Raw genomic sequence first — 10,471 nt, forward strand, 5'->3', positions numbered from 1 at the left:
TCAGTGCAGCATCCAGTGTTGTGGAAGGAAGACTTAAAATATGTAACTACAGAGCTGTAGTGCCATTAGAAACTGTGAATTTCCAAATAAATCTGAACACTTGTCTTTATTTTTAAAAAAAAATGTGTGTCAAGAAGTCTGTGAAAATCCAATTTTTCCCAGGATGAATATTTGGATTTTGGATCTTGCGTGTTGCTGGTTCGGTACCAGTTTTCTCCCGAGGAACTCAGGGCTGTGCAGGGCTGAGCGGAGGGGAGGTGGCCCAGCAGTGCCGGGTTGCAGGCCAGTTCTCCACGCGCGGGACGCGGGCAGCGGCCGGCGAAGGACTCTCTGGGGGTGTCTGCGCCTCACTCCAGGGCCTGTCCCGAAATGCCCTTCTCCTGCAGTCCGGTGGCGGGCAGTGTGGCCTGCGGGAGACTCTCGGCCTCACTCCCGGGGCTTCTCCCGAAACGCCCCTCTAGCAATCCAGGACGCCCCCGGGCGTAGCAGAGGGAAGCCCCTCCGGAGGCGCCAGGAAAAGCCTGGTGCCCTGGCCCCGCCGGGGAGCCCAGGGAGCCGGGAGGGGCGGAAGCGCCGTCGGGGGCGGAGGGAAACCCGACTTGATGGGAAAAGAGCGATCGAAGCGAACTAATTCGCCCTCCGGGTCCTCACAGGCTCCGTCCGCGCGGGGGCGGGGTACAGAGAAGGCGCGGGAGCCGAAAGGGGCTCCCCAGGCTCCCCAGGGGTGTGGCCTAGCCCCTCACTTCCGCGGACCCTGGAGGAGAGCTAAGAGCCCTGGGAATGAGAGAGGTGAAAAGCAGACGGACAGGGATCTGGATGTGAATGGCCACGCCGTGGGAAATGCAGAGACCCCACCCAGAGCCATAGCATGCGTGACGAGCCCCGGGGGCAAGCGAGGACCCCGGGCATTTCCCCCTCCCCATCTCTGTTCGCTCTGTGTCTCCTTTCAAATCTGACCCTTTTGTTCGGCTCCCATTCCCAGCTCCTTATTCTCTGTACCCTGCCAGACTGAGTGACGTAGAGGGAAGGAAAAAAGGCCTCCACTTGCTGCGTTCAAGGCTTAATCTGGATAAATTACGTTAACCGTCTGTGCCTCCACGTTCCCATCTGTAAAATGGGATTTAAAAAATCACACCTCGTGGAATTAAGTATTAATTTACAGATTAATACATATAAAGGCTTTTAAACTGTAATTGACAGGTAGGGATTCCTCAATCAATGTTATATCCATTTACCCAAGAAGCGTTTTGTGGCTCGCTCACTGTGCAGTGATCGTCAAGCAGCGTGGATTACACAGACATGGTCACTGCTCGCTCTGAGCCAATTTACTGCTAAATAAATAAACAGGCCTCATCAGGGACTGATGAAAACTAAGAAAGAAGAAAATGAGATGATGTGTTCGTGTGACTGGGGAGAACTACTTTAGGCAGAAGAAACCCTGGAAATCTCTCTCCTTATCTGGGCCTTCTCTCTCCTGGTGTAGAAGGGGCCTTATAGTTATTTCCTCCGCTGGGCTCAGCCTCCTTTGCCCACTGGGGCCCAGTGCTTCCTCCAATGTTGACAGAAATTGAAGTCAGTGTCTGAAGCCAACCTGGGAGGAAGCCTGGGGTTCAAGGAGCCACAGATTGGAGCCAAATGTTCCAGTGAGAACAACCAAGTGGGATTCATACCAAGAACCCCTGGAAAGCTGAACTCCTCATATCTTTAGTGGCTGGAACACAGCAGGAAAAGCAGTTCCTTTTGCTCTTCTGCCATGTCCCCTGACTACCACACGGGAAGCTTAGCTGTTCAGACACAACTACATGCACTTTATTGATGGGCAGACTGTGGCAAACAGTGCAAAGTGTGGATTCACCCAACTCTAGACCCTGGGTTGGTAACAACAGTACCACTCACTTTTCTGAGCCACAATAATGCTTTAAAGCAACTGAAGATTATGGTATGGGGCTCTACAGGTAGATAACTAATTTACTCACCAAGGCAACCCCAGTTTTGCAGTTCTGAACATTGTTTGGCCTCACTTTTTCTGGGGACAGTTAAAAAAGAAACTCCACCAGGTGACTTTGATAGTGAGGCTCAGGACAGTGAACGCACTTACTCAGGGCTTCACAGAAAGGTGGAGCAGGTATTCCACCTCAGACTGGCCACAGCTGTTTCCATCTCAGCACTAAGACCCCAGGCCTCTCTCAAAAGAAAGGCCAATAGGTCACACTTACCTACTCACTGACCCACCCACTGTCCTCCTTTCTGACTCCTTCTCTAGGCCAAATGATCACACCCTTCTCTAGTTCAGACCAGAAGGAAATTGCCTTTGAATGAAAGTTTGAAATGCAGACTACCGTCTTGGTCCTGACTCCACTCCAAGATATACTCCTTTATCCCTAACAACCTTGGTTCTTTCCAGTCGTCCCAGAGCCCAGAAATGCTGGGACTGGTTTCTTTCTTTTGACAAAACAATAGTCTCATTCATTCAGTAACTATCTCTTGTCAGTCACTCTGGGCTAAGACCTTGAGCTAGGCTCTGGGCATCAAGCGATGAGCTAAAGTACCTGAAGCACAGACAGGAAGTCACTGATCTAGACCCCATATCCTGGAGGTAGAACTCCTGCCCCCCAAATTCAGCCATGCTGGCCTGTGTGTGCCTCCTCTATAGGGAGTCAGGCCCCTGTTCTAGTCTTATAGGAGCCTAAAATCCTTCGACTCCTGCACCCACATCCTGAGAGGCTCAACTGCAGTTCACCAGACAAACAGTTCAAAACATTGCTTGACTTTCTCCTGGGACAGTTTAGAAGAAACTTCCCCAAGTGGGTCATGGATAGTGAGAGTTGCAAGCTGGCATGATTTGGAACAGAAAACCTGCTCCAAGTGCTGTACAGATACCTCTTAATTCTTGTTTAAGGAGGTTGTGATTTACAGCGGTCTGCAGAGACTTGTGAGGTACTATGACTTGCCCAAGGTCACAGAGGCAACAGTCCGCGGGCGAAGAGGCCTGTGTGAATGCCAAAACTGCTGGCGCCCACCCACCACCCCTCAGAGGCCCGCACCTCCGCTGGCAAGTGGCAGAGGCGACTGCACCAGCCCGAGGAAACCACATCTCCCATCGCTTCCTGAAAAAGCCCGAGGAGAGAGGTAACGGCGCCGGCCAGGCGCGCTCCGAGGGTGGGAGACAGTGGAGTGCGTCGGGACCCGGCGGCAGCTCCACCCGCAGGTGCAAACTGACTCAAACACTCGTGGGCGCGGGCGGCCCGAGGCGCCTGAAACAGATGAGTTGCTGAGGCCTGGGGAAGACTTGTCCCAGATCTTTCATTCTCGAGGCTTCTCTTACTCTCTCTAAAAAATCTTTCCAAACTTTTAGGATCGTTAATGAGAACAAAACAAAACAAAACAAAACAAAACAAAACAAAACTGAAAATCCTAAATAAACAAGAGCAAGGAACTTTCTGCAAAGGGGATGCGAGCGGTTATCTCGTTATTCCGCAGCGGGAGAAGGTGAAGGCTCTTACCTGCAAGCAACCTTGCAGCCTGCACAGGCGCGTCCGGGTGGAGCGCTGCGCTTTGCTTCCGCGCGGGACTTTCACGGACTCCTCTAGCCCGGCTGAGCTCTGGCCGTGTGTTTTATACCACTATAGGCAATTAATATTGCATCAGCCGTATTTTAAATTTTCAAAACCCACAATATAATGTAATGGCATAAGGGCATTTATTATTAAAGGACACCCGATGGAGAGGGAGGTGGAGGAATCGCTGGGGCTTTTGCGTAAGGCGGGGGCGAGGGGCTGAGGCCAGGAAACTGGGGCAAACCTTGGGTTTGTTTTGGCGGGGGGGGGGCGCGGTGCTGAGAGGAGACCTTTTGGGTTGGATTTTTGGGCCCAAGGTCTAATGACCCGGAGCTCTTTGAAGACGCAAGAAACGTGCCTCAGACAGCTCCTGGATGCGAAGCATTAATTTTTAAATCGTGTTAGGTGTGTCTGTGACTCACAAATAAAAAGGTTTCCTCCAGCCTTTTAAAGAGGCATAAGTGGGAGAGTAGTACCCTACTATGTGCAGGCCCCTTTGCCAGGGAGTCTCCCGCTGATATGTCCTTGAGCTCCCACCCTCCACCCCCAGAAGCCCTATCGAAGAAATTCTTTGAGAAGTAAAGAGACACCCAAACGGTCCACAGAAAACTGTCCCAGCAACATTTGTCTCTTGTTTTTATACTCTCACCAACTCTCCTGTATTTTAAAAGAAGAATTGCTTTCTATTAAACGTCAAGCACGCCGGCCTTGCTCCCTCCTCACAGTAACCTCATGAGATATTAGCGTCTTCATTATCCAACAAGCAGTCAGGTCTTGGAGAAGCCAGTGGGAAGTTTTAGAGACTCGAACCCCTCGATTTCAGCCAAGGGGAGGGAACCGAGGCTGAGAGATGGGCCGCGGAAAGAGGTAGAAAGTGGTATTTTTAAACCTGAAGGTGCAGAGGAGAGCAGCCAGATTCACCAGGAGTAGATCTGAGAGAAGGTGAATTGACTAGGACAGGAGAAGAAGGCCTGAGGCTAGCCAGCGGGAAGGGACTGTCCTGCTCTACGTGGGTTCTCGTTTTTTTAAATCTTTTCCAAGACTAGTAGTACCCCTTAGCCTCTGAAGATAAGGCAAGCCAAACCAAAATAAAACAAAAAAACACACTGCAATTCAGGTTGAAAAATAAAGCATTTATTTTAGAAGTTAATTCAAGGGATAAAGAGGGGGGAACTTAATATTTTATTTGTGTCTATTTGGAGAACAAAACCAAGGTAACACAGCAACACGCAAACTACCTGAAGAACTAAAAGATAAAAAGTGAGGAGGTCAGAGAGGCTGCGGCGGGGCGGGAGGTCTGATTCTCTTCTTCCCCAAACTGCGTGTCAGCCCCCACCGAGAGACATCACAGAAGGGAAGCGGGAAGAAGCAGGGTTCAATAAATAACGGTCAATAATGACACTAACTAGAACAATTAATAAAAGTGCAACGAGATTAGACACGTTAGAAGAACTAGTATGTGATCCGAAGACGTTCCAGACACTTTTGATACACCACCTACCCTCTGCTGGGAGTGTGGCTGGAGCCTCTAGATGGGATCAGAGAATCTTCTCCGGGGGCTTCGCCAGGAAGCAGAAATTAGCCCTCAAAGGCCAGCCGGCCGTCTAGAGGATGGTCAGAGCAGATGCTGATTCTTCCAAAACGCCAGGGACCTCAGCATCTTTAGTCAGCACACCCGGACCCACCTTTTCCGAAAACTGACTTCCCAATGAAAGAACCAGCATCTCTCAGCACGCTCTCCACGAACCTACCCCATGCTGCTCTAGGAGAATTTACAGCAAACCAAAGGATGAGCGGAACGGAATTTAGACAGAGAAGAGGGAGTATAAGGCGATCCTTTGGAAACATACATGTATTTCATATACTCTAAATAAATCTTTAGTACAGCTTGTGCCCCAGTTAGATAACCTAGACTTTGTATTATTATTATTATTAATAACTTCCTTCCCATTCCTTTATCCCTTGTCTAACCGCGCTAAGCAAGTGGCGCCTTTACCCTGGCATCGGACAGTCCAGCCAATTTACTACCCCCCAGCGCTGGGGTTCCTGCCCTGAGGCCGTGGGGTAGAGCGCGCCGGGGCGAATTTCAGCACCACTAACACCTTGAATTCCTTCAGGCCGACCTTTGTGAATTTTCTCCAAGAGCCCAAACTTTTTTTTTTCTTTTTCTTTCTTTTTTTGTGGGAATAGAAAGGAAGGAGGTGCGATAGAGAAGGCCAGGAGGAGGCAGTCAGGTGGGATACAGGGAAGAGTCCGAGCAGAAAGGTTGGCCTTGGGGAGAACGCCCCAGACTTTTCTCCCTCTCCTGGGGGGCGCCCTGGCTCTCCCGGCCCCGAAGGCCGCTCCCCACTCCCCGCTGCAGTCAGTGGACAGCAGAGTACTTCATTCGTTTCTGTTTCTGTCTCTGGTTGCAGAACCAGACCCTCACCACGTTCTTTTTAAGGTCCAGTTTCTCAGCGATGGCCGCGATCTTCTCGGATGAAGGCCGCGGCTGGATGGCGAAATAGGCCTCGAGTGAGCGCTTCTCCGGCGCCGCGATGGACGTGCGTTTGCGCTTCCGCTCGCTGCCGTTGAAGAGCTCCGGCTTGCTGTTCTTCTCGCGGTAGGCTGCCTCCGCCTCCTCCAGCCAGGCCTGGAGCACCGGCTTGAGCGCAATCATGTTGTTGTGCGAGAGAGTGAGGGACTCGAACCTGCAGATGGTGCTCTGGCTGAGAGAGCCCACGCCGGGGATTTTGAGGTTGGCCAGGGCTGCACCCACATCTGCTTGGGTGACCCCCAGCTTGATACGCCGCTGCTTGAAGCGCTCAGCGAAGGCCTCTAGCTCGCGTGGGTCCGACTCCACATCACTGAGACACGCGGGCATGGCGGTGTGAGGGGCCACGGCATGCGGGTGACTCATGCCCATTGCCTGGTGCAAGTGGCCCATGGCGCCCAGGTGGTGCGGGTGGATCTGCGCGGGCATCACCGAGTGCTCGGGGGCTCCCAGGCCGCTCACGCTGAGCGTGGGCGAGATGTGCTCCAGCAGGTCGCCTTCGAGCCCCTGGTGCACGGCGTGGTGCGGGTGCGAGGTGAGCGCAGCCGGATGGGAGATGGGCACCGTGGAGGAAGTGGACGTGCAGGGCACGCTGCTCATGGTATGGTAGGTGGCGTCGGGCTTGAACGGATGATTCTTGCCGTGGGAGACGATATCCACCGCCGCCAGAGCTTCGGCGCGTGCCAGCAGGCTCTCATCAAAGCTTCCAAATATATTACCCTGCAGCTGCAAGCAAGAAGGCGCACAGCACGGTCAGTGGGGAATACTGTCAACTCAGGATTAAAACACATTTTCAAGCAACTGAGAAGCCTCTCCTCAAAGCCCAGGTCATAAAAATTAATACGGAGGCAGCGGCTCTGCTGGAACAGACGTGTGGATCAGAGACATGAATGAGAGCGAGCGCGCGCGGGGAGAGCACGCGGGGGAGACAAGAAGAGGGGTTCAGACAGCGGCGATTGTTCTGGGCGACATGAAAAAAACATGAAGCGAGTGTCTGTCAAAAAATGTGCCTTAGAGCGGTAATTATGCTCCACTACGTACCTGCGGGGCTGGGAGACAGACTCGGCGCATGGCCTCGGAGCCGGAGTGCAGGCTGGAGAATTTGGGCTCTTGCAGCACCGGGTGCATGCCGAAAGGCTGCTTGGCGTTCATGGCCATCATCTTCGCGCTCCTGGCAGGAAGGCAGCGGGGGACATGGATCAGGCTTGTCTAGCTCGCTCGCCGCGCTTCAAGTGAGCGCCGCTCAGCGCCCGCGCTCCCCTCGCCCTCTAGCTCGCTGCCTCCCCTCTCCCCCACCTGCTTCTTCACTCATCTTACAAGCCGCTTGCCAGGAAGGGCCCGGGCTCGCGCAGGCGTGCTCACGCGCCCCGGACTCGCAGGGGCAGCCCAGGAGGCGAGGCGAGGCAGCAGCTCGCAGCGCGCCTCTCTGCGCCCGCCGCTGCCGCCCCTGCCTCGGCATTTATACCCCGGTTAGGCCAGCTATCTCCCCGCCCGCCCCGCCCCGCCTGGCTCCAGCCCGCCAGACCTTGCACATCTTTCTTCGCCTTTATAACTCTCCCCTCCAACCCCAACCAAAGTCCCAAACCACTTCGTCCAGTCCCAACTCTTAATGCCCGATCGAAAGGCAGCCTAGGGCAGAGCGAGAGGCAGAAAGCTGACCCTACTCCAACCCCCTACAACACACACACATACACACACACACCCAGTCGGCCGGGCTGCCGCCAAACTGCCCATTTCCAGGGCGTTCCTGGCCTTCGGCCCGAGTGTCCACCAGAGCCTGGCCCCGCGGCGCACCAAGGAGGCGCCTCCAAGCGCCCAGACCGACCCCGGGGAGGGTGAGGAGCTGCCAGAATGAGCCCTAGGTGCCTGCTTAGGTGATGGTGATGGATGAGTAACTGCGTGCCCAATTTCAGAGGCCTCCTCATGACTTCCTCCTCATGCTGGCCTTGCTTGAACTTCGTTAGACAAAGATAACTTGATCTTATCACCATTTCTCTAACCCACCAGTCTGAGGAAACTGAGTATTTTTTTTAGATTAGTGACTTCTGAACGGGGCCACTGCCCTGAAAGTCGGTGTCTGGAGCACCAGTGCACAGAAGTCCCATTGCCTACAAGAAAGTGTGCCATTCCTGAGTGCCTAATATGTGCTCAGCAATTTAGAGTTATCTTATGGGATCTACATTCCAATCTTGTGGCATAGAAAGAAACCCTTATCGAGCATCACAGATTTTAAAAAGCGACGGGGAGTTAAGGATGTGCCCAAGACCACATAGCCAGCTGGTTAGAAGCAGAGCCGTGCACTCATTTGCTCATTCATTCCACACGTATTTAAGAACAGCCTACTGATAACTGAGCACCATGCCTGACCCAGTGCTCTGAACCTCTTGGCTACTTCTTTCCTCAAGTTTTGGGCCTCCGGGACTAGGAGTCAACGCTGATCAACGCTCGCCCACGTCTCTTCTGTCTTCCCTTCTCCTAGCTTTCACAGTCTCTCCTCTCCTTTCCTCGCGCTAGAAAACATCGTGAATAATGGATGGGGAATCCTGGGACCGCGGGCTTGCCGCCCTCCGGGTTCTGAGCGAAGTCCCTGAGCTTCCCGCTGAATCCGCTTGGCTACCACCGCTTACTCCGCCTACGCCTGGGAGCAGCCTTTGGGCCATCACTCACTCAAGCACCGCTAGAAGGGAGGACAGGGGTGTGAGGCAGGAGTGTCCGGCTGGCTGAATTTTCCAGAATCCTAATCTGATGACGGCAAGGCTACCGTCTGAAAGAAAAAAAAATCCTTCCTAGGCCCACCTCTGGTCTCCTCACTGTTCCTGGTCTGGCTGGGGAATCCCTCTTTTCCCTCTTGGAGCTGGCTCTCATCTCTGGAGCCTACCCTGCTACTGGGAAATGAACCCAGTGGGGATGTCAAGAGGTCAAGCCTTTTGAGAGTAGCAGGTACAAGATTGTGGGATTTGGGGCAATCCATTAGACCGCTCTGTTTCTCTGCTTCCTCCACTCTACATAGGAATTGTGTTACAATCAGCCTCCTTTAGTTCTGTTGAAAATACTTTGAACTAAAGGGTTAAGGAAGGCATTCAGCATCCACCTTGGTGGTCAGTAAACCTCCTCCAACCTGGTGCTTTGGGGGGATCCAGCTTTTTTGTGTGATTCAAAACAGCCTTTGCCTCAGACTCACTAAGAGACCTTGCCAGGGACTCAATGTTTCTGGGCATCAGTTTCCTCACCTAACAAATGTGTCTTTTCCACCCCTCCACTGGATGCTGTATGGGATGCACAGTGCCTGACATGCTGAAATCATGAAATACATGTTATCCTTGTCTTCTTCATCCACTAAGAGAGAACATTTAGGAACAAAGATGCCAACAAAGATGGTCTGGCCTGGGCCATCACTTTGCACAAAGGTTTGTCTGAAATGCAGACTGTGGATCCGTACTTTCCATCATTTGTTCAGCACCTGCTTTGTACAAGATTCCACGCTAAGAGCTGGGACACAAATGTAAATCAGACTGCACCCCTCCACTCAGAGAGTCGCCAATTTAAAATCCACAGGAGAAACACTGTAAACTTGCAAGGACAGTAGAGGGGATAGGGATCCATGACAAGAAGCAGAGTGATGTGAAATACACAGCACAGCCATGGGCCTCTGTGGACAGAAGCTCTAACTGGACTTTGAAATTAGGTCTGTGGGACTCCCACTGAGCTGCAATTTATTCCCCAGCAGAGGAGTGGACTGGTGGCCTAGTGACAAGAAGCTTCGCTGCAAACCTGTAGGTAAGAGGAAGTTCGAGGCCACCGACTGCTCCATTGGAGAAAGGCAATGTCCTTCCATGCAATTAACTGCCTCTGAAAACCTCCTGGAGGGTCAGCTATGGGTCGGTTCTGGCTCTATGGTTGTTGTTGTTCTTGTTATGTGCCATCAAGTCATTTGCGACTCATAGCAACCCTATGTACAACAGCCCTAAACTCTGATCCGTCCTGTGCCAATTGCACTGTCTCTGATATGCCCATCCAGATTACCCCAGTCATTGAATCAATCCACCTCATAGAGGGCCTTCCTCTCCTGCGCTGTCCCTCCACCCTCTCAAGCATGATGTCCCTCTCCAAGGACCAGTCCCTATGATACACACAACAAAACAGAGGGTGGACTAAGATGACTAATAAGAACTTTCAGCTCTAACAAATAGCTACCATTTTGGCTAACCTGAATGAAACACATTTTGAACAAGTCAGAAGCAACTCTATGAGGACTGCCTCCAAAGCCAAATGTGAATTGTTTTATTACTATTCAGCATTTGGGACCTCTGTTGCCCACCCAAAGATGGAAACTCAGAGAGACAAAAGCATGGAAAGCTGAGAATATTTGACCTTCCATGAA

General features: G+C 52.4%; 1 protein-coding gene across 1 annotated transcript; it reads right to left on the reverse strand.

Annotated features, from left to right (window-relative positions):
* Positions 1-5,876: 5,876 nt before the first annotated feature.
* POU4F3 (POU class 4 homeobox 3) lies at positions 5,877-7,339 on the reverse strand. The gene is made up of 2 exons (XM_006891102.1): positions 7,132-7,339; positions 5,877-6,816 (listed from the first exon to the last, which is right to left on the reverse strand). The coding sequence occupies exons 1-2, from the start codon at positions 7,249-7,251 to the stop codon at positions 5,920-5,922; spliced, it is 1,017 nt and encodes a 338-aa protein (XP_006891164.1). The 5' UTR covers positions 7,252-7,339; the 3' UTR covers positions 5,877-5,919.
* Between the last annotated feature and the right edge of the window lie 3,132 nt (positions 7,340-10,471).

The sequence above is a fragment of the Elephantulus edwardii genome, unplaced genomic scaffold (assembly GCF_000299155.1).
Source record: "Elephantulus edwardii isolate Elephantulus edwardi_28Jun2011 unplaced genomic scaffold, EleEdw1.0 scaffold00095, whole genome shotgun sequence".
Classification (NCBI taxonomy): Eukaryota; Metazoa; Chordata; class Mammalia; order Macroscelidea; family Macroscelididae; genus Elephantulus; species Elephantulus edwardii.

What these genes read in the sequence shown, in the direction of transcription:
- POU4F3 (XM_006891102.1), bottom strand. Translation starts at nt 7,251, where the DNA reads ATGATGGCCATGAACGCCAAGCAGCCTTTCGGCATGCACCCGGTGCTG. An exon ending in TCTGTCTCCCAGCCCCGCAG is followed by an intron (nt 6,817 to 7,131) that starts GTACGTAGTGGA and finishes TCTTGCTTGCAG; the next exon opens with CTGCAGGGTAATATATTTGG.